This window comes from Protopterus annectens, chromosome 12.part0 (genome assembly GCF_019279795.1).
Source record: "Protopterus annectens isolate FY-2018-M chromosome 12.part0, PAN1.0, whole genome shotgun sequence".
Classification (NCBI taxonomy): Eukaryota; Metazoa; Chordata; order Ceratodontiformes; family Protopteridae; genus Protopterus; species Protopterus annectens.
In genome coordinates this window covers 769,371,304-769,396,116 of record NC_056746.1, presented here as the reverse complement: position 1 = coordinate 769,396,116, position 24,813 = coordinate 769,371,304, and the positions used below count along the sequence as shown (strand labels likewise).

The 24,813-nt window shown below is 42.7% G+C and overlaps 1 protein-coding gene across 1 annotated transcript in view; it reads right to left on the bottom strand.

Moving 5' to 3' along the window:
* Nucleotides 1-24,813, bottom strand: part of USP31 (ubiquitin specific peptidase 31) — a 2,233,792-nt gene that overhangs the window by 1,442,486 nt on the left and 766,493 nt on the right. Inside the window, exon 7 of the mRNA XM_044089819.1 lies at nt 21,611-21,782. Within this exon, the coding sequence (XP_043945754.1) occupies nt 21,611-21,782 (172 nt within the window). The remainder of the gene's footprint in view (nt 1-21,610; nt 21,783-24,813) is intronic.

The window sequence follows — 24,813 nt, the reverse complement described above, 5'->3', positions numbered from 1 at the left end:
TTACTATGTAGGATTGAAGTACAGTGGCGATTGGGGATTTACCCCATTCCAGAGTGTAGTATGATCTCAGAGTTTATATATATAATTAGCACGGGGTGTGTGGGATGATCCTTGCACAGCATTTGAGCTTCCATATTTTCATTGATGTGGGTTCATTGTTTAAACATTTGATCTTTTGAACATTCGATGTTTAGACAAGGACCCATATCAATCTATCTATTGATCTACACATATAAATATAGACTACAGGGAAAACTGGTACTACTGAGCAGCAAAGCTGCTGGCTGAGAATCCTAAAAAATCATGAAAAAAGAACCATGCACTGTAGACAAGCTCAGATGAGACATCCGGGTAGTCAAGGTCTTATAAACTTGTTTAGTAATTAAAACTTCTTTATTGAAAAATAAATAGAGGAGCGCTTTTGCCCTTAAAATAGCTTTATCAGATCTAACTCCAGTTTACATGACATACAGTATTCATCTGCTGTAACACAGAGATCACCGTCAATTCACTCAAGGTAGGGGTCATAAATGTATATCATAGGCTGCTCATCCAAGCTACAATAGGCTAAGTCTCATCTTTGATACCTGTTCTGCATATTTACTCCTATTAGTAGCTAATAAGTAATAGCTTATGTGCTGTATGGCTTACAAACTTTACATAAATCTTGTTCCTGGCGATGTATAAAGTACAGTTGTGTACACTTTCCATAAATGTAGATGTTTGAGTGTATTCACTGTTGCAGTCATCATACTTGGGTTATCTGCTTGCAGGTAGCCCTCAGTCAGCCTGAATACCAGAGTCTTAGTATTTCTGCGATGGATGCTGTCACTTCTTCCATGATGTCAGGTCATCAGGGGTATAAAACAGGCAGTCGATGCCATTACATCAGTTTTTCTTGCCCCAAATGTCAGGAGCCCCCAAATTGGGATTAGTATATGGTGGGGAAACACCACCAGTAAACAATAAATACCAATGCCATTAGGAATAGCCATAGAGAGGAGAGATAGATAGATAGATAGATAGATAGATAGATAGATAGATAGATAGATAGATAGATAGATAGATAGATAGATAGAGAAAGCCAGGGGGTTGGAGAGAGGGTTACCAGGACTGCAACAGTGAATACACTCGAACATCTACATTTATGGTAAGTGTACACAACTGTACTATATTCTTCGTGTTTCACTGTTGCAATCATCACACTTGGGTTGATTCCCAAAGCTGAGGAAGGGTGGAGGCAGTCAAGAAGTGTTAGGGCTGGTAGTAGGCCTTGCAAGACTGCTGTAGCATATCCTGCCCTGGATTTGGAAAAGATAGGCAAGTGACAATGCTTGGTGAAGGTGTGTACAGAACTCCAGGTTGTAGCTTCCAGAATGTCCCTGGTAGGGACTCCCCTGAGAAATGCTGTAGAGGTAGAAGTAGCCCTAGTGGAATGTGTTCTGACCCCCTGAAGGGGTAGTTTTCCATGGTGCTTGTAGCAGAAATGGATGCAGTGTGCTATTCATTTGGAAATGGTTTGTTTTGAAATGGCCTTGCCCTCTGCCCCTGTAGCAAACCTTTCTAGCAGCTGGTCAGGTTTTCTGAAAGGCTTAGTCCTGTCAAGGTAGAACCTGTGCTGTCTGTGCACGTCCAAAGAGTGCAGGATCCTTTCCCTTTATTCTGACGGTTAGGGAAGAAGGTTGGCAAATGGATGGATTGGTTTAGAGCCACACTGGTCACCACCTTAGGCATAAAGGATGGGTTAGTCTTGAGGGAAACCCTGTCAGCATGGAAAATAATAAAGGGTCCCACAGCCATTAGTGCCTGTAACTCAGACACTCTTCTAGCTGAAGTTATGGCTAGAAGCAAGGCTGTTTTTCCAAGAGAGGAATTTTAACTCTGCTGAAGCAGCAGGTTCAAAAGGGGGAAGCGTGAGCTTTTCCAGTACAAAGTTAAGGTCCCAGGCAGGGGTGGGTGCTCTCTTTGGGGGCCTTAAGTTGTTAGCCCCTCTCAGGAACTGTTTGATGAGAGAGTGAGAAAATAGAGATGGCTCAGTATTGTAATGAGCTGAAATGGCAGAGGCATGAATCTTAATGGAGGAGAAGGATAGGTCTCTGTGGAGTAGCTCTGCTAGGTAATCCAGGATTAGAGGTAAGAAGGGGACTGCTGAATCCAAGAACAATATCTTTTTCACTTTTCAGCATAGGATTTCCTACTACTAGGCTTTCTGGCTTCAAGAATGATGTCCAGCACCTGTTTGCTTAGGGTTGCTGGTGGAGTATTCAAGGAATAAGCCAGGCTGCAAGATTTAGGGTTTGCAATTGTGGATGCAAAATCTGTCCCTCCTGCTGAGACAGCAGGGTAGGGGGTCTGGTGTAGGTGCCAGGGTGGCACCGTTGTCAGGCTGCGCAGGAGTGGGTACCACTGCTGACATGACCAGTCTGGAGCAATCAGAATTGTCCTTGGCCTGTCTTGTTTTATCTTGAGTAGTACTCTTGAGAGCAGGGGCAGAGTGGGAAAGGCATAGATTGAGAGGTTTTCCCATTGAAAAGATAGGGCATCCACCTTTCAGGCCCTGCTGTGAGGGTTCCTGGTGCAGTATTTGCTGAACTGGTGGTTCTCGGGGGAGGCAAAGAGATCCACCTCTGGTGTTCCCCCACCTCTGGATCAGAAGGTTGAAGGTGTTGGGCTCCAATTTCCACTTTAGTGGGTCTAGGAGATTTCTGCATAAGTCGTCTGCCAGTGAATTTTGTTTGCCTGGCAGGAATTGAGCTTGTAGATGGACTTGGTTGTTCAAAGCCGTGTTCCACAGGGCCATGGCTAACCTGCAGAGTGGGTAAGAATGGGTTCCCCCCTGCTTGTTTATGTACCACGTAACTGTAGTGTTGTCTGTTTTTATCAGCAGCTGTCCTGGAAGGATTGGGTATCTGAAAGCTGTCAGAGCATTCTGTACAGCTAGCATCTCTTTTTGATCGATATGCAGGAGAATCTGCCTTGGGCTCCAGTGGCCCTGAATGCACTTGCCTGCCATGTGAGCCCCCCATGCATAGTCTGATGCATCTGTGGTCAGGGTTTGGGTGGCGTGGGGTTGAGTAAAATGCAGTCCCTTGTTGTGGTTGCATGCTTCTGCCCACCAAAGGAACTCTGTCCTTAAACAAGGTATGACAGGAATGACTGTTTCCAGGTCCTGAGAATGCTGGCACCAAAGATTTTTTAAGTACCATCGAAGTTTCCTCATCTGCAGTCTTGCATATGGAATTAGCAGAATACATGAGGCCATGAACCCTAGGGCTTGCAGTATTTTTCTTGCAGATAGCTGGGCTCTGGTGGCCATTTGTTTGAAGCAGTCTGTCAGACAGACCTGTTTTTCTGAAGTGAGAAATGCCATCTGGGAAGTTGTGTTCAAGCTTGCTCCCAGGAATACAATCTTTTGACTGGGTACCAGTTGTGATTTATTTTCGTTGATGGTGTACCGTAATGAAGTGAGGAGGCTTTTTTCAAATGCCAGGTGCTGAAGCAGCAATTCCTGACTGTCTACCTGAATCAGGCAGTCATCTAAATATGGGTAAATTTGGATATTTCTCTGCAATGGCTGGAGCCAGGCATTTTGCGAATACCCTGGGTGCAGTAGATAAGCCAAAGGGAAGTGCATAGAACTGATAGTGCATAAATCCTGCCCTGAAACGTAGATATTTCCTGCATGACTCCCTTATGGGGATGTGCAGATAGGCTTCTTTTAAGTCTAGGGTGACTAACCAGGCATCCATGGCTAGCATAGGGAGAAGCTGTTGCAGGGTAAGCATCTTGAATTTTGGGACCACCAGGAAGGTGTTGAGAATTGAAAGACCCAGTATTAGGCACCAAGAGCCCTCTTTCCCGGGCACCAGGAATAGTCTGGAGTAGAAACCCTGACCCCTTTGTTCTACTGGAACAGGCTGAATAGCTCTGATATTGAGCAGGGAAAGTACTTGGTTTTGAGCCTCTGCCCATTCATTTGGAGGAAGGTCTGGAAACCCACTTGGGGTTGGCAGTGAATGGAAATAAAATTTGTACCCTTGGGATACAATGTTGAGGACCCATCAGTCTTGAGTGATGGACATCCAGTTTTTTGCATGAAGGGAAAGTTTTCCTCCTAGGGGCACAAGCACTTGGACAGGGCTGGAAAGTGGAGTTGAGAAGTCATTCTGAACTTTTTCCATAGGGAGGTGGCTTACCACTCCTTGTTTTAGGGGTGGGGCACTCCATTGATTAGATCTCTGCAGACCCTGAGACTGTAGTCTGGGTGGTCTGTTTCCCCTGGATCTTGTCTGGGAAGGCCCAGAGGGGGCTGGAAAGGACCAGTGTTTTGAAGGGCAATACCTACTGAATCTAGGTGGTTGCACTTGTAAGAATGCTTTAACAGTTTGCATATATTTAGCTTTTTCTTCCATCTTTTTAAGAACTACTTCTGCTTTGGTGCCAAACAGTCCTTATTTAAAGCAGCGTCTAGTAATTTGCATTTGACATGATATGGCAAGGTCTGCTCCTTCAGCCAAGCATGTCTTCTCAGTACAGAACCAGTGACTGCAGCCCTGCAAGATGTTTCTAGGGCATCAAAGCCACACTGCAAAGTATACTTACTAACTTGGTTTGCAGAATGCATTAGCTCTTGCAAATCTTTATTTTCTGCACAATATGGAAATATTACCATTTTTTGTTTAATTAGTTCCATAATATGTTGCTGGTACTCCTGCATGTGAAACTGGCAATCCAATGCCCTGATAGCAAGAGTTGCTGAGGTATATACCTTCTTATCCCATCTGTCTAAAGCTCTGGAATCCCTGTCCAAAGGGGTAAGATTTTTGGCTGTAGTAGCCTTAATACCTTTAGGTCCCTGGGAAATGATCTCTGGATCAGCAGTAGGATTCTTGAAAAGAAACTTGTGAGAATCTGGTACTCTGAAGTACCTGTCAGATTTCCTACGGGCTGGAGATAAGCTGCCTGGAGTAAGACTGGATTCCATAAAAACATCATCGACAACATCCAGGACAGGGGGTATAGCTAAAGGCCTGTGCTGAGGCAACTCTAGGATTTCTCTGAGTCTCTTTTTGGACTGAGAATAGTCTTGGCATTCCCTCTGGAAATGCTCTCTTAAAGTATGCAAGGTTTCACCAAAAGAAAAATCCTCTGGAGGGGAGGCAGAGGGAATGGATTCCTCTGCATTTGAATCCTCATAGGCTGATAAGGGCATGTCCTGATAATCATAAAGGTCAGAGTCATCGGACTCCTGGTCTGTAGAATCCAAAGGCAACTGAATTCTTTGTCTCTTAGCAGGGGAAGGCTGGCTTCCCCTAATTAGCATAATAAGGTCTTCAGCCATTCTAAGCATTTGTTTTCGTGGCATGGGAGCCTGAGCATGTGCTTTGGTCGTCGATTTTCTAGGCGTAGTGCATACTCTGGGCCTAAGAAACTCAGTAGTTTTGGCTAAAAATGAAGTTGTCGGTTTGATTGGAACATCGGTAGGACAGAATGCACCCACAGAAGCTGGTGCCTGCACAGCGGCTCCGGACCCATCCAAGGTAGAGACATCTGCTGGTTCCATAGTTGAAGAAACATCTTGCAGCATACCGGACTCCGAAAAGGTCTTAGCAGAGGCCTGCGAATCCATAGAGGTGGGCATCAGGGGCTGCAAAGGTGCCTCACTGAGTACCGGCGGAGTGGCGACTAGCTTAACGGAAGTGTTGGCAGTTTTGGACCTATGCAGTCTGTCTCTGTCTTTATCCTTACGTTTTTTCGGAAGATCTGTAGTTGGATGGCTTACCAAAGCCACTTCGGAAAATGGAGAACAAGAGCGAAAGAATTTAGTGACAAAGATAGCCTGATGATAAATGGTTCGGGCGTTAAACAAGGCACAAAACCGACAGTGAGGGACATCGTGGTCTAGACCTAAACAAGTGACACAGTAAGAATGAATATCTCTGTGAGGTATTTGCTTTCCACAGGCAAGACAATTGTTAACTTTTTCTGACATCGGTTAGAGCAAGAAAAAAGTATCCCCAATGGGGTACTTAGCTTTAGAAGACTTCAGGATGATCAACTCAAAAATGAAAATTTCAGGTAGCGGCTGACCGGCACTTGTGAACTGCTTCTGCTTCGGGCTCTTCCTCAGCAAGAAAGACTGATGTAATGGCGTCGACTGACTGCTTTATACCCCTGACGACCTGACGTTATGGAAGAAGCGACAGCATCTGATGTAGAAATACTAAGACTCTGGTATTCGGGCCGACTGAGGGCTAGCTGCAGGCAGATAACCCAAGTGTGATGACTATAACAGTGAAAAACAAAGAACATCTATTAGTACATCACTGTATCTGTGATGTGATAAGTAGATGCTATTTGCTATGTTTACATAGGGCAACAACTACTAGAAAAATATGTGACAACCAGTCAGATTAAAGTATTACACTGTAGTAATCATAACTGCAGCTAATCGGGACAATCTGACAGAACCTGTGACTGGAAGCACCTATCTTGTATCCTTGATGTCAGGTAGAATATCACCCTTTCCATGACAGGATGAATTCAACTTTCAAGAGATATATTAATTATAATTGTGTCTAGACAGACAAAAATGAGCTCTGTATATGCTAGGTCTAAGACACACTGCAGTATTATATGGCAGTGAACCAAAGAAGGTTAAATAATGAAAGAGATATCTGACTCCTATTTCAGTTTCCATCTTTTTGTTGTATCTTTCGGCTTTTCCCGGTTAGGGGTCGCCACAGCGGAACTCCGGTCTGCTAATGATTGGCAGTAGATTTTTACATGCCGAGTTGCCAGCTCTGATGCACAACCTTCAACGAAGGTACGCCCATTCACGCATGTCTCCACACAGAAGACGCTTTAGCTGAGAATCGAATGCTGTCAAAACAGGTACATTATAATAAGAGCTCATCAGTAACATGTGTCACAAGTCCTAGCTGCCATAGTTGTAATACGTATCAAATGGCAAAATGTAGTTCCCACCATGGGAATGAATGAGCCTCCATTAAGTGCGTCTTGTACCAGTACCTGTTGCAAACAAGCCTTTGCAGAGATGTCTAGGGAAAGTTGAAAAATATGCAAATGTACCGACTGTCTAGTCCTTGGAAGTATATAATTATTAAATCATATGGATACATAACTGGTTAATCACATGAGTACTACTTTAGCACTGTCCAGTACAAACATATCAGTAACCTATTCACATGATCAATACTTTGCAATATTCAAACATCTGCACTGAAAATCACAATTGTTCATTTATACAACTTCAAAAAATCATCAGTCATCATCATCAACCCTCTTTTCTTCATTTTCTACATGATGTCAGAGTCAGTGTCTGCATCAACTGTAGATATCTTTCTAGACTCAATGCCACTTCCTACATTCTTTGAAAGTCATGCCCCACTATCACAGGTCTTCTCTCACACAATCCATCAAACTATTTGCTGCATGCCATCATTTCCTCTTGCCTTCGTCCTGTATATCCCAAATTTTCTTCAACATGTTTTTCCCCATGTTCTTATATATGTACCCGAACCACCGTAATCTATTCTCTATAACTGGAGCTACCTGGGCTTCTGCTCTGATGTCCTCTTTTCATCTGTCCCACAGGGTGCAGCCTACCTACCATTTACAGGTACTTCATTATCTCCATCACCTCTAGCTTCCACAACTGCTTTGCTTTCACTGTCCAGACTTCTCTACTAGTCATACCACTGTTTTGTACAACTTACCTTTCAGCTTCTTTGGCATTCTTCTGTCAGACACTACCTCTGACAAACTGTGCCAGCTGGCTGCAGATCCTCTGATTATAGCTTTAACTTCCTCAGAAATCCCTTCTCCTCAATTACTCCTTTCAGATACTTGAAGCTGTTAACCTATTCTGCTACTTTCCCTTCTTTCTCAAATTTTCAGCTTCTTCTGATTTCCCCCATTTGCTGCCATTAATACTGTCTTATCTGTATGCAGTTTCACAACCCATGTGCCTTCAAGTTTGCATTTCATTCCCCTATCATTTGATGAAATTCTTTTTCAGAGTCTGCTTGTAATGCCACATAGTCTACATAAAGCAGCACTGTTGTAGTCCATCACCGGTATGTTAAGCAGTGGAGCTCAGAATGGAGCCCTGATGTACATCCACTCTTCTGTGAGTCCAAGCACTGTTTGTAACACTGGGCCCTTATACATAGCTTGCACTAATTCTACCAATGTTTCTGGGACTTCAAAACATCAAAGGACTGCCAAAATCAGCTTTCTTAGGACATTTTCATGTGCTTTCTCCAAGTCTAGGAATGGCCAGTTGGACTCTTTCCTCATCTCTAACTTATTTTCAACTGTCTCACTGCAAACATTGAGTCAGTTGTGCTGCATCCTGATCTGAATACAAACTATTCATCTTTCTTCTTGCTGAGTATTACCCTGTATATTTATCACCCTCACCAAAACTTTCATACAGTGGAACAGGAGTTTGATACCTCTATACTGCCCACAGTTGTGACTGTCCCCTTTGCTCTTGTACATTGGCACTAGAATACTTACTCTTCAGACATGTGGGATAAGTCTTTCTCTCCACAGCTATGAGTAACCTCTGGACCCACTTCAGCCCAAACTCAACCAACAACTTGATCATATCTGCCGTGATCACATATTAGCCAGCTGCTTTCCCTGACTACATTTTTTTAGTGCTATTCTTACTTCTTCCAAGGTGGGTTCCTCCTTTTCTTTCCCTGTAGACTGTACCTGGGACAGCACAGCTTCTGTGATGTTTACTTCATTTACAAGCTCCTGGAAGTACTCCTATCTGTCTTTGATGCTCTGCGTGCAAGTGAGCAGGTTGTTACTGACATTCTGTATGAAGGATGTCTAATGACCATCTTTTTTACCTTTCCATCTTTGCCTTACAAAGGGATAGTTTCTTTGTGCCATCTGCCGAGTCTCTTTCCAGAAGTTGGCAAAGTGCCAATGATGCCTTGTTCTTTTCCATTGCAACTGCTCTCTTAGCCTCTTTGTAGTCCTTCTTAGCATGGTCTGCCTTTTCTCTCACTTTTTTATGCACTCCTCCTTTCTTTTGATGACTTCCTGGATGCATACATTCCACTACCAGCTTTTCTTATGTACCTCACTTCCACATCTGCTCATCGTCATACCTGTTCTATAGTCCTCACACATGCTGTTTTGAGATGCTGACATTCTTCTTCTTCTTCAACTCCAACTATTTCCTCTTCTTCCTGAGGTGCTAGAGCCCAGAATAATTCTTTGAACTCTTGTGCTTTCACTCCAGTCAACTTCCAGGTCTTCAGCCTAGTCTCTGTTGATCTTTGACCATTGCTTGCAGCTGATTGTGGCAACCTGTGGTTTATGCTGTGGACTTTCTGTTTCAATGGGAATGACTTTGCAATTGCTGATTCTACCATGGTGCCTTTTCCTCACTAGAAGGAAGTTTACCCGAGTTACATGTTAGCTACTCTTGTATGTGCTCTTCTGACTCTCTCTCTTGCTGAACTATGCGTGGGCCACCATCAAGCCATTTGCCACACAGAAACCTAGAATGGCCTGTCCTTTTTTATTCCTGTTGCCCCACCCATGTGGACCCAGGCAGTCCTCATATCCTGCTCTGTCTTCCCAATATGTCCATTTAGTTCCCCAATTATCAACACCAACTCATGCTGTTCTGCTTTATCTAGTAGGTCCTGCAACTGCTGAGTAAATGCACTCTTTTCCTTGCTACCCCAATCATATGGGCAATCACTGAGATTATGTCTACTGTCATATCCTTACAATGATGACATCTCCCACTTGTTCTGCATCCTCTCACTCACCACAACTAACACACCATTTCTAGTCTGCCCCCCCCCCCCCCGAAAATTAGACTCTGGATCCAAACCTAAGTGGCTTTGCTGCACTTCTCTTCCAATTTGTCTCTGGGAAACAGAGAATGCCCAGCCTCATCCTTACTATCATGTCCCCCATTTCCAAAGCTGCATCCTGCCAGTGAACCTATACTGAATGTAGAAATCCTTAGTTCATGTTTGACAGCATTCACTCAATAGAGCTATCTCATGTAACCCAAACTGGGTAAGTGGACACCGACCAGCCATTAATTATTGACCCAGGGCTGCTGGGTTTTATGGTGGGTGAACATTAGCCAGTAGGGCCACACAGACCCCTACCACAGTTAGTATGGGTGCTTGGAGTAGGTCAGAGTAGGCACGGTCCTCAACCTACTTATCACTGGCAAATACCATGCTCATTTTTGGAGACCAAATAACATACAGCTAATTTGTATGCCATTGAGTTGCTATCCATAACACAGCACACAGTCTGTGATCTGTTTTCTCCTATCTAGAGGATTCTGCGCACCACAGTTAATGGCCATAGCAGATGGTCTATTCAATTCTTCCCGAGCAGGCTTCAATGTCAAAAAATATCTCAATTATACTGTAAATACTTTGCAATGCTATAATTTATAATTCTTCTCTTTATTTAAGAAGTTTCAGCAAATATCACAGTTATGCCATTAAAAGGTAACAAAAATATTCAGTCATATGATTAAAACTTCAGCATATCTAATGGAAACCTGGAGTTATGTTTTTCAAACAATTAACTCTCCACCACATCTTGTGAAATAGAATATTTGCAATAGGATGCCATACTTCAGTCATGCAAATACAAAAACAACTTCTTATATGATTAATTCTTCACCATTTTCCAGATTAACTTGGCGCTAAGTATTTTCATATAATACTTGAAAGTGTCAAAAAGTGCCACAATCATACAATGATATGATTCCACTTCACTTTAATCCATCTCTAATCTAATCCATCTATCTACATACCCTTTTTCCCACTTTTATACATGGGGTTAAGGTGTCAGATCAACAGTGACAACCATCTAGAGTCAACAGTAACACAGCATTTTTATACAGCTGATACTTCACCATACACTATATTTTAAGCTGTTGCATTTCAAAACTTATTTACTATAGACCCTTACTCAAAACATTACAAGAGGTAAAGTAGAAGAGTAGTGCAAATCAGATGTCCTTGATAAAATGTATCCTTTTAATACCACACAGGTTTAACAATATGGCAAACCTGAATCCCTAATGTCTTGTCAAGGCTTATGTGTGTAATGACCACATCTAAACCATCCATTCCAGGGACTGCACATGTAAACAATCATTGTTTCCTCCATTGAACACACATTGTCCTCCCATTCGTCACCAGTTTCTCAAGCAGTATCCACGTATTGATATCTGACGTCCTTTGCACCCAGATTCATTAATCTCACTACTAGTCCCTTTGCTTTACTACTGTGTCACATAGATTCCCAAAAATTAACAAATCACCATTCCAGAACAACTTTAGTGTAACATGTGCTGTCACTTTTTATGCCAACCTTTTTTGTTTACATACCTTTACTGCTTCTACAAATTGCAGACAAAGTTTCCGAGTCTTTTCAGAAGGATCATATTCTTCAAACATAGGTTAACCAGCCACTGAAATAAGTCTGCCACACTAGCCTGAAATCTTGCTGTTTTTCATAACATGTTACAAAACTCAGTACAGGTCTAGGCTTCCCATACTTGGCATCTAACTGAAATACAATACCCAGCAAATCTCTTGTAAACCCTGGCCAGTTCCCCATCTTGGTTACATAGTTACATAATTCATCAACATTTCTCCTCCCTCATTTTCTAAAACTCCATATAATATTACATTTTTCCTCCTTCTTTTGACATATATTGCTTGCCTGTTCAATTTGTTTTGCAGTCTCTGCTGTTTTTTCCCCCATTACTTCTATGATTTGTCATTTTGCACAGCATTTTGCTGGTCATGCAAAAACTCTGCATCCTCCACTCTATGTACTTGGAAATTCTTTTAAGTATGCGGTAAATAAGTCTGTTATGTTACACAGTTCAATTCTTACTACCTTCAAGCTGTTAATCATAACACCCTTCTCAGGTCTCTAACAATAAAAGCAGAATGGCTTCCCTGCTTTGACTCACTGCCCTCTCCACAGCCAAACTGTTCACTTACTATACCATCCATTGGATCTTGTACTACTCAATAAATAATACCTTCATTTTTTTACACCAAAATTCATTTTTGCATTAACTACTCCTAATTTAGAAACTATCATATTTAATTATCAGAAATCAGGGCAGTTTGAGGAAGCAACTGCCCTCGCCAAGCACTGCAAGACTCCCTTTCACTTAAACCTTCAAAAAGATGGTACTGTATAATCCTATGTGGTCATTTCTTCATTTTCAGTAATTCTCTGTGTTTCTTGCATCCACAGGATCTCAACTATTTTACACTCCATTGTTTGCATTTATCAATGTACAGTACTCCAAATTGTGTCTTGCAGAACATAAACCCTCTTCCAAAAACATCACAGCTAGTGACTGGGTATCCATGTCCGATAGGCTCCGAGTCGACCTCGAAGAGGCCACCGACTCGGATCTGGCTGGTCTGCGCAATGGGGAGGAAGGCCTTGGGTCCGAATGTTCCAAAGGCTCTGGTGAGAAACGAGGAGACCAGAGCCATGGAGAAACAGGCCTCAAGGTCTTAGATGGGGGACTGAGAAAGAGCTCCCTGTCTGGGGATCTCTTACAATGCCTGTCCTTCTTTGTCTCCCTTTCCTCTCTGCGCCTTTCTTTATCTTTTTCTTTCTCTTTTTCTTTGTCAGCCACGCTGACTGAAGATTTGCCCTTAGAAGACCCATCGCCAGAAGAAGAGGGAGGTTGAGTCCCTGTCTGGGTGGGAGGTGGTACACTAGAGACCAAGGCCGAGGCAGATTCCAGCATGGTAGCAGGGAGAAGGCCTTTGGCAACTAACGTGGTCTTCCGATCCCTAAGAGCCCTAGGGTTAAAACCAGAACAGACAGCACATTGAGTGGACAAATGTGCCACTCCCAAGCAAATTACACACAGAGTGTGACCATTGGCCAGGGAGAGCTTATGGCCACACTCTGTACATTTTTTAAAGACAGGCTTCGGCTGATCAGCCATAGTCCTGCACTCAAAGGTACAAACACTACCTCTCCAAAAAAACACACACAACACAGGAGGGGAAGGGCAGGTCTAACTACTACTCTATACAAAACGTTTTTTTTTTTTTTTTTAAACACCGACGACCAAGCGAGATACTACACAAGGGGAGGAAGGGAAAATATTCACTCAAGCATACCTAGATACCAAAAAAAATACCACTTACTATCCCTGAGCTCTGAGCAAAGGAGACCACGATGCACACTACTGGCACGGCAAACGAGATCTGAGGGAAGAGAGAATTATGGGTAAGGGGAGGAGCTCGGTGCTTGGAGCAGATGCTAGAAAAAAAGTTGCCGGCTCGGATCCGATACGGATCCGTATACCCACAGGTTGCAGATAAAATTAAGTTAACTACTTTAGATCTTGCATTTACGTGTATCTTGTACTGCTTTTACAGATGTCATGAGCTCTTTTAGTCCACTGTCTTAAGCTGCCATTATTCACAGTTCATCTTTCGGTTCAAGTTCACCTCTCTTTGAACATTTATGCATCAAATCCTGAACATACGATTGCTCTGGTAGTTATATGCATTTACCACTATAATTGTGGGTCTTCAACTTTCATTTATTTATTTCTTCTATTTTTTCAGACCTCAATCTTTATATCCATTCTTTTGCATCTCTGTCCTTTCTGTTGCAACACTTTTGGCTTCTGAAAATAATAACTTTCATTAGGTTTGCATTTGTTGCATCCCTACACTGAAGGTCAATATTGTTATTAAATTCTGGGGAGGTCCATACACACTCCTATAAGCTGTAAAGTCTCAAAAGGAAAAGTCAAATGAAAAGGAAACAAGGTGCTTGAACATCTCCTCTGTCTTATCAAAATAGATTTAACCACCACTGGATACCCCAATTTAGCCAAATAGCAATGCAGCCCCCTCTCTTTTATCCTGCTGCTGGGGCTATTAGAACAAGTCTTCATGTGAGTAAGCAGAAGGCATAGGGTGTTGGACAAACCATGGCCCACACAAGGAGGATATGCCTGCGACTGGGCTTGACAAGGCATTGACAAGAGATCCTGGAGAGTAAAATCACACATGTGAGACAAACTTCCACGAACAATCCAACTAAATGCCAGCTCTTCCATACCAATTTCATAGACCCTAGCATAGTCTCACCTAATGCCTTCTCCTAAATAAAGGCTGACCAATTTTGTTGGCATTGGGGAAGGAAGGAGTCCTTAGTGACGAAGCCTTGGCACAGAATACGGGTAAAGGGTAAAAAGATAAGGGGTTGACTCAAGAAGCTATTCCCCAAGGTCAAGAAGAAGAGATGCAGGGCCAAGATGATCATTCTGGGGACAGACAATGCAAAGACACTGGGTTTTCCCCTAGACTTCTTACATGTTACTAAAAACAGAGAAAAGGAATAGAACTTGGCATCTGCTAAACACATTGCTCTCCATCCCAGAGAAGCCCAAGAGGCAGCACAAAATGTCCATTTACATCTGTGAGTAAAAGGTCACAGACAATTCTTCAAAGCCTCAGGTGCAAGACTGGTAAACTACTAATCAACATTTCCTCTATTTTTATTTACTGTTTTTCACTTCTCTGTTGGGAAGCAGCAAATATATGCAAACCTCAAATTACTAAAATCTTCTGTGCATAACAGTTATGCAAGTCACATAGCAGTTAATTATAAAAAACACAGTAATATACATATGGCAAAAGTTAGTCATACAATAAAGTATTGAACAACTAAAGCTTTCCCCATGTTTCACTGACAGGAAACTGTATAAGCCTTTGGTTAGCTGAAACAAACAAACCAAAGCTTCAACTGGATGAAGCAAAGCATAAAAAATGTTTTTTGCAGAGGGCTTCGCCTGAATACCCTACCCTACATTCTCCTCTTAAATATACTAACTCCATTGTCACACAACCTTGTCTTATTTTGTTTTCAGAACTTTCTGAATTAACGAAAAGCATACCTGAAGTTCTCAGTCTGTTAAAAGAAAAAACAATCCATCTTTCAAACTATCTAATGAGGAATAATATAGAACACAGGGCTCTAGATGGATTGTTGTAGTAAATAAATCCACTTTTGAAAGTTCACATATAGGTATAATTTGTCAATTTTTTTTTATGTTTCCATTCATGAGCAAGTGAAACTTATTTCTTGTTCAAAGCATTCAATAACTAGTTCTGTAAGTCTGGAACATGAACTTCTAGTATGTGCAAACAAAATCTGTCTTGTTTCTTTGCAAGTTTTACAACTTCTTTGTTATGGACTCTTACTAGCAAAACTACTACTACAAAAGTATTTTGGGGACAAAATAGAAAGGAAAGAAAGATGTATACAATGCTGTAATGTTATGACAATGAGGGTCATGGCTACATGCGGCTAGGTCTGGGTCTTGGTTTTTAGTATCCACATGCAAGCTGTGCATAATTTAACAAGTCACTTACAGACCAGTGCACCTTTTTTAAAATATCTAGTAACTCTAAGTGGGCTGATCCATAAACCACAAACTGGACACAAGGGCAAGAATATACACAATATATATCTGTCTGTGTGTGTGTACATATGGGCACATGTAGGTATACACTTTTTTTTTTGTTTACTTCATGTAGCCAATCAACCACCATGTTTTTGAAAAGTGGCAAGAACTTGAGAACATAGAGAAATTCTACTACAGGATAAAATACCTTCTTCATCTCTTCTTCATGTAAGAGAAAGTACAATTTTGTACCTACCATAAATGTAGATGTTCGAGTGCTCATACAGCTGCAGTCATTACAGATGGTTATCCTGCCATCAGGCGGGTCCTCGGTCAGCCGAATTCCAAAGTCTAGGTCCGGCGTCGGTTGTCGTCGCTTCTTCCCTGACGTCAGTGTGGCAGGGGTATAAAAGAGGCAGCCAACGCCATTTTCTTCAGTTTTTCTTGCCCCAGATGTCAGGTGCCCCCAGAAGGAAGGCAAAACATAATGTTATGCAAACATGCAGTATAGATAAATCAAAAAACAGTAGTTGCAAGCAAATACACCATAAAAGAATACCCCAAATAGGTTGTATGATAAAGGTGTTTGTCATAAGGCCTGTCCTAAGAGGGGACGGGTAACCTGGACTGCAGCTGTATGAGCACTCGAACATCTACATTTATGGTAGGTACAAAACTGTACTATGTTCATCGTGCATACAGCTGCAGTCATTACAGATGGGAAGAATCCCAAAGCTAAGTAAGGGTGGTAGGCACTAAGTGGAACTAGGAGGGGCTAGGATGCCCTGCAGGACTGCTGTGGCAAAGCCCGCTCTAGATTTTGAGTATAGTGGAAGGTGGTAGTGCTTGGAGAAAGTGTGCACTGAACTCCAAGTAGCTGCTTCCAAAATGTCCTTGGTAGGGACCCCCCTGAGGAAAGCTGCAGAGGTAGCTGTGGCCCTGGTGGTGTGGGATCTGATGTACGCAGGCACAGATTTTCCATGAAATGAGTAACAAAAGCGTATGCAGTGGGCTATCCATTTTGAAATTGTCTGTTTGGAAATAGCCTTTCCTTGAGCACCTGTAGCATAAGACACAAAGAGTTGCTCAGATTTCCTGAATGGCTTTGTTCTGTCCAAATAATAACGAAGTTGTCTGTGAATGTCCAAGGAATGTAGTAGTCTCTCCCCTTTGTTCTGTGGATTTGGATAAAAGGTAGGTAAGTGGATAGTCTGATTCAAAGCTACACTGGATACTACCTTTGGCATGAAGGTAGGGTTGGTTCGTAAGGAAACTCAGTCCTGATGGAAAATGATGAATGGTTGCACAGCCATGAGGGCCTGTAGTTCAGAAACCCTGCCTGCTGAGGTGATAGAGAAGGAAGGCTGTTTTCCATGACAAGTATTGTAGCTCTGTTGAAGAAGCTGGCTCAAAGGGGGGCAGGGTCAGCTTTTCCAATACAAAGTTGCGGTCCCAAGCTGGAACTGGTTGTTTCCTTGGGGGCTTTATATTTTTTGCCCATCTGAGGAACTGCCTTAAGAGAGGATGTGAGAATAAAGGAGGGTCTGTGTTGTATTGTGCAGAAATGGCTAAAGCGTGGATCTTGATGGAGGAGAAGGAAAGGCCACTGTTTAACATCTCAGCTAGGTACTGTAAAATTTGAGGTATATTTATTACCCAAGGATTCTGGCCCTTTTCTTGATTCCAGGCACAAAATCGTTTCCATTTGGCAGAGTAGGCTTTTCTAGTAGAAGGTCTTCTGGCCTCCAAGATGACATCCTGCACCTCTCCTTGGAGAGGAGAGTCTGTTGAGAAATTAAGGTATTCTCCATGCAGCTAGATTTAGGGTTTTGAGCTGGCTGTGAAGGGTTTTGTAGTTGTGCTGGGACAACAGAAGAGGGACTAGAGGTAGGATCCATGATGGGGAGTGTGTCAGACTCTTTAGGAGCGGATACCAGTGTTGTCTTGGCCAGTCTGGAGCAATGAGAGTCATTTGTGGCCTCTCTGCTCTGGCTTGTAATAGAACTTTGGTCAGTAGAGGCAGATGAGGGAAGGCATAGACTGTCAATGTTGACCAATTGAAAGAGAGTGCGTCCACTTTCCAGGCCTGTGGATGATAGGTCCTTGAACAAAAATTTTTTCAACTGGTAATTTCTGCAAATAGATCTATGTCTGGCTGTCCCCATGCCTGAGTTATCTTTGAGAAAACTTGAGGATGCAACTTCCATTTGTGTGGATCTGTCATATTTCTGCTTAGGTTGTCTGCCAGTGTGTTTTCATTCCCTGGCAGGAATTGTGCCTGTAGCTGAATTTGCAATTCCAGTGCTGTGTTCCATAGGGTCATGGCTTGCCTGCACAGGGGGTATGAATGAGTTCCTCCCTGTTTGTTTATGTACCACATGACTGTGGTGTTGTCTGTCCTTATCAGTAACTGGCCTGGATGCAGTAGGTCTTTGAAAGTCATAAGAGCATTGTGCACGGCTAGCATCTCTTTTTGGTTGATGTGTAGGTGCTTCTCTTTTTGGGACCATTTTCCCTGAATGCACTGATCTGCCATGTGTGCTCCCCAGGCGTAGTCTGAGGCGTCTGTTGTAATGATTTGAGTCGCTTGAGGTACACAAAAAAGGGAGACCTGTGTTTCTTTGGCATGCTTGAGCCCACCACAAAAATTCCTTTTGAAGGCATGGAATGAGTGGGATAATTGTTTCCAAGCTGTGGCTGTGTTGAGACCATAAGTTTTTTAGGTACCATTGTAGTTTCCTCATATGTAGCTTTGCACATGGGATTAGAAGGATGCAAGATGCCATGAATCCCAGAGCCTGCAGGACTTTCCTTGCAGTTAGCCTGGTGAAAGTTGCCTGGTGAAAGTTGCCATTTTGCTGAAGTATTGAGACAGTTGCCCTTGTTTGTCTGGCGTGAGGTAGGCCATCTGGGTGATTGTATTTAAGCTGGCACCCAGGAAAATTATCTGTTGAGAAGGTATTAGTTTTGATTTCTTTTTGTTCACTGTGTATCCCAGGAAGTTTAACAGTTTTATTACAAACGCCAGATGCTGCAACAGAATGTCCTTGCTGTCCGCTTGGATCAGGCAGTCGTCCAGATATGGGTAGATTTGTATTCCTTGTAGTCTGCAGAAGGCAATTACTGATGCCAGGCATTTCGTAAACACTCTGGGCGCAGTAGATAAGCCAAAGGGCAATGCAGAGAATTGGTAATGGGTTGAACCTGCAAGAAATCTGAGGTATCTTCTGCAATCTTGTCTGATAGGGACATGCAGGTATGCCTCCTTGAGGTCCAATGTTACCAGCCAAGACTCCTTGCCCAGCATGGGAAGAAGCTGCTGTAATGTGAGCATCTTGAATTTTGGCACCTGTAGGTATAGTGTTTAGGATGGATAGGTCTAAGATAGGTCTCCAATCTTTGTCTTTCCTTGGTACCAGGAATAGTCTGGAATAAAAACCTTGACCTTGTTCTTTTGTAGGTACCTGTTGAATCGCTTTCATATCCATGAGAGCGGAAATTTGTCTTTGTGCCTCTGCCCTTTGATTTTGTGGCAGGTTTGGCATGCCTCTCATTTTTGGAAGGGTGTGAAAGTGGAACCTGTAGCCTCTGTCTATAATGTCCAGAATGTAAACCACCAACGACCAGCAAAAAATGATAGTGAACACGCAGTAATGAAGAAATAATGATTATTTATTTATAATTCCTTCAAATCCAGACCGGTTTCGGCTATTCAGCCTTTATCAATGAATACAATAAAGTTTTTTTGAATGAAATGAAGCAGCCTGCATTTATACTAGTCTCTGATTACATGGAAGCAATATTACAGCACCACCCAGTGGCTGGAGTAACATAATGTCCAGAATCCATTTGTCTTTTGTAACAATATGCCAATTTTTTGAAAATAATGCCAGTTTTCCGCCCAAAGGTGCTGCCATTAAAGCTTTGCTTGGCAGGTATAGGGGGAAGTCATTGTGTCTGTTTTCTAAATGACTGTGATCTATCTTCCCCACCTCTTGGGGTTGGTGCTTGCCATTGTCTTGCTCTGTAAGATCCTTGAGGTTGTCCTCTACCCCTTGGGCGTCTGTATCTGCCCCTTTGAGGTCTGTCCATGGCTGGAAAGGACCAATTTTTTGAAGGCCAGTTTCTGCTGAAGCGTGGAGGTTGTACCTGCAGGAAATCTTTCACTGTTTGCATTGATTTAGCTTTTTCCTCCATTTTCTTTAGTACCTCCTCAGCTTTAACACCAAACAATACATCTTTCTGAAGTGGTGCATCTAATAACTTTGCTTTGACATGATCTGGTAAGGTTTGCTCTTTGAGCCAAGCATGTCTACGTATAACAGACCCCGTGACAGCAGCTCTACATGAGGCCTCTAAAGCATCAAAACCACACTGCAAGGTATGTTTACCCACTTGCTCTGCACCATGCAACAAATCCTGCAACTCTTTCAAATCTGGTTGTTCTGTTTGTGTCATTTTGCTTTTCAACTGAGATAACAAAAACTGTTGGTACTTTAACATATGGAATTGACAGTTTAATGCCCTCATGGTTAAAGTGGCAGATGTATACACCTTTTTCCCCCATCTTTCTAATGCTCTGGAATCTCTCTCTGAAGGTAAAGGGTTTTTAGCAGTAGAGGCCTTTATTCCCTTGGGACCCTGTGAAATAGTTTCTGGGTCAGCAGTATGGCTTTTTATAAAGAAACTGGTGAGAATCAGGAACCCGGTAATACCTGTCTGGTTTAACAGGGGCTGGAGGTAAAGAATCTGGATTAAGGCTGGCTTCTGTGTACACATCATCCAAAATATCTAAAACAGGAGGGACAGCCAGGGGCCTATGCTGGGGGAGCAGTAGAAATTCCCTGAGCCTTTTCTTGGAATCTGAGTAATCTTGGCCTTCCCAGTGAAAGTGTTCCCTCAATGTATGCAGGGTTTCCCCAAAAGAGTAATCCTCAAGGGGGGAGACCGAGGGAATAGACTCCTCAGCATCAGAGTCTTCGAAAGGGGAATAGGCAAAATCCTGGTCCTCAGAGTGTTCTGAGGTAATAGAAGCCTGGTCTGAGGAAGGGTAGTCTTCCTCCAATCTGGGTCTTTTGTCAGGGGGGGGTTGAGAACCCCTGATGAGAGTAATCAAATCCTCAGCCATTTTAAGCATTTGCTTTTTAGGCATGGGGCCTTGAGAGGAGGTCTGAGGACCCTGTTTTTTAGTTTTCATGGCTGCTTTAGATTTAGTGAAGGATTTAATAGAGAAGGTGGAAGGCCTGAAGACGCCTTCAGAAATGGCAGGCCTGACTAAATTTTGAGTTTCCCCGCCAAGAGTGGCGTCGGTATCTGCAGTAGGAATGGAGACCGAGGAGCCTGCGACCTCGGGTACTGAAGTCACCGGTAATGTAGTTTCATCGGTATTCAGGGGCTGCGTAGGCGCCCCGCTGAGAACCGGTAGTCGGCCTAAGCGTGGTCTCAGTACTCAGTGCGGACCTCGGATGTCGGTCCTTATCTTTGCGTCTTTTGCTCAAAACTGGTGTCGATGTATCCGACGACATGATATAATTAAATTTTTTGCCAAAATAATGAAGGGCGAACTCCGCCCAGCGCTTAATAGTGCATTTGTTGAACCTACCACAAAAACGGCAGGCCGAGACGTTGTGGTCTGGGCCTAAGCAAGGTATACAGAAAGAGTGGAAATCCTTATGCGGTATTTGCTTCCCACAAGAAATGCAATTATTAACTTTGTCTGACATCGGTCTGAGGCAAGAAAAGTTTCCCCAGCGGGGTACTTAGCTTTAAAGAAGACTTCGGCTGAAATACTTTCGTAAATCTCAGGAGCTGGCCGACCGGCACTTGCAAACTGCTTCTGCTTCGGGCACCGCGTGGCAAGAAAGACTGAAGAAAATGGCGTCGGCTGCCTCTTTTATACCCCTGCCACACTGACGTCAAGGAAGAAGCGACGACAACCGACGCCGGACCTAGACTTTGGAATTCGGCCGACCGAGGACCCGCCTGATGGCAGGATAACCATCTGTAATGACTGCAGCTGTATGCACGATGAACATCACTATGTTTACATATTGTAAAAACAAACAAATACAACATGGGTTTTAAAGTGGGATGACACAGCTCCTTACTTACCTTCTCCCTTGTTGACCGCTATAGGCTCTGTTGCAGACTAGCAACACAATCTTGTCACTTGCCATTGTCCTGCTAGATAACAACTCAAACTTCCCAGCTCCTTGTCCATTTGAGGTGAGGTAGTGTTCAGCACCATACTTCAGGTTATTCTGGTTCAGGTTTGCATGACGTCCTAAGTGCACAATAGAAATGAGTGAATTATCAGTTCTACATTTTTTCACCCTATCAATTTACTACATTTATCAAACTGCTTTTATAGTAACACTTTACCAGTAAATAAGTCAGCTGTGGATTACTAAAAAGTTATACAGAAATTCGCAGATTGCTCATAGGTTCAAAACAATCTCTTGAAACTAATGAGAGGTGTAATAGTATCACACTCTAAGCACGACTACACCCAGATGACTTTCATCAGTGTGTTCTTGATAACCATACATAATGATGAAAACAGAACCATGCTACACTACTAAGCCTTGCTAGGCAGGGAAAGATGAAGAGGGATGGTAGGACATCTTGCAAAGCAAATACTCTTGTTCAGCAATATATCAACAGAACTCTAATTAACAGCTTCTCTGAGGTTATATTATATATCTCCTTGTGTCTTCAAGCATATATTGTAGTACATATGTTTCAAGATAAAGAGCAGTCTAGAGATGGTTACTATCTCCTTCTAAGTGTATTTCACCTTCTGCTTCTTTTCTGTCCTTGCCTTCAATCTTCACCCATTTTGACAAGTGCATTCCATGGGTCTGCAACCCCCTGTGTAAAGAAGTTCAAAGACACAGGGAGATGTCAGTCCCTACAGTCTGATGCCAGAGCCGCAAACTCCCCTCATGCCTTCCTGTCCAGGATAATTCCATCACAGCTCCCTAACAATATCTTAAAATCAGTGACATGCCCCTCTTCTTTGTTGTCATCTCCAAAGAGAAGAGTCTATGTTTGCATCCCATTCCACAGATCTTTTCTAACAAGTTCTCATTTGGAATCTCTCTAGCAGCCTGATCAATGTACAGTCTGCCCATGGGTTTGTATAGTCTTGATAAAACTTCTTTGCTGCTATATATTTTCCACCCTGAGGATACACAGTGCAATCTGTTTGCTGCTGCTAATGCTGTCTAACTTAATCATTCTTCTTGTGGTCCAATCCAAGTATGCTTCAAGATTCTTTTCTTGCTCTGTTCTTACAGCAATATGCACAGAAATGGACATGTAAAATACCCAAGCTTGGAACAGGGTAATTATTCATGGGGGACGTGAACAATTACAGATCTGAATATGCCCAGAACAGACTGGAAGATTCCATACTGTCTGTGAAATAGGAGTAGACTAAGGCTTTTGGATCATAAGGAGATCAGCCAGCTGAGGGAGGACTGCACCAGAAAGGATAAAATTTTGAACACAGTCTTAACCAATGCAAGAGTTGTCAAGGACACCCATGTTAAAACACCTTTAGTCAACAATGGTAATGCCACTTTGTGTTTTAGAACAAGAGTTAGAATTTATTTTGAATTTGTTAATCAGGATAGAGTGCTCCTCGATTTGGGCAATTTCTAGGCTCAGCAAGGATATTGCACAATAAAACTTTTCTTACACTGGCTAATAATAAACAAACACAAGAAACTGTTAATTACACATCCTTAAGTAGTCAGAGATTTGAGCATACACATTGTATGACATACTTCAAAAGTGCTGACTGTTACAATAATTATAAACTGAAAAAAAAGAGAAGTGGAAAACAATTTGCAACTCATAGTCATAAAGAAGCATAAATCCATTTCCAAACTCTTAACACATTTTTTTCTTAGTACCATGTCCTCTCTGGTGAAATATGCGACCCCCACTAAAAGTCCTGCCCTATCTAATTTTAATCCCCTTTCGTAAACACAAGAAAACTCCTTCAAATACATTAGAGTATCACTCTTTTACTACTATTCTCTCCATTTTATTTTTATCTAACTCTGAATTCCCCAGAAATATTGCCCCATATCCAGGTAATGGCTTCATGCACTTGTACTCCTGTAGTCTTGCTGGGTTGCTCTCTCTTAGTCTCCAACTTCTCTCTTTACTACTCCAAGCACATTTTCTAAGGTTAGGCTTTCCTCTGTCTTCCATTTCCTTGTAATTCCTTTTTTGGTAGCAAGATTTAGTGTCCCTAGGACAATTTTACTGAACCTACATTTTTTTTGCTCTGTATCAGAGTCCTTGAATGCTATCATATCCCCCCCCCCCGGGAATGCCAGGTCCTAGTTTTGTAATTCTCTGGTCTGCACTTACAACATTCAAGTTCCACCATATGGAACACACTGATGGTGCATGCGTGTGTGTGTGTGTGTGTGTGTGTGTGTGTGTGTGTGTGTGTGTGTGTGTGTGTGTCTCTCTCCCAGTGGCCTGTCTCTCTCTCTTACTTATGGCTCAATGGCCTGTCTCTCGCTCTCCCTCTCTCTATCCCACTTTTGCTCTCTCTCTCTCTAAGCTAGATGATCCATCTCTTTCTTCCTCTCTCTCTCCCTCCCACTTTATAGGCCTGACAGCCTCTCACATATTCTCTCTCTTCCCCTCTAAAGGCCCGGCAACCTCTCTCCCACCTCCCACCCCTTAGTCCAATGGCCTCTCTCTCTCTTGCTTGTTCTTTCTCCCTCTGGGCCAAATAGCCTCTCTCTTTTTCTCTCTCTCTCTTTTCCTCCCTCTTCCTTCTCTCTACAGGCCTAACAGCCTCTCACTCTCTTCCCCTTTACAGGAACAGCAGCCCTCCCATCTATCCATCTACAGACCAGACAGCCCCCCCCCGTCTATAGGCCTGATTAGCTTGTGTCTCTCTCTCTCTCTTCCTCTCTAGGCCTGACAGCGTCTCTCTCTAGGATCAATGGCTTCTATCTTTCATTCCCTCTTTCTAGACCTGGTGGGCACTCTCTGTCTAGGCCAGATGGCCTGTCCCTTTCTAGGTCACAATGCCCCCCAGTGTGTGTGTGTGTGTGTGTGTGTATGTATATATATATATATATATATATATATATATATATATATATATATATATATATACACACACACACACACACACACACACACACACACACACACACACACACACACACACACACTCACACATATATAAAAATTAATAAAACTCTAGCCATATACCCCCCTTTTCTTATTCTGGTACATGGAGTTGAGGTGACATTTCATAAGGAGTAATCATCTACAGC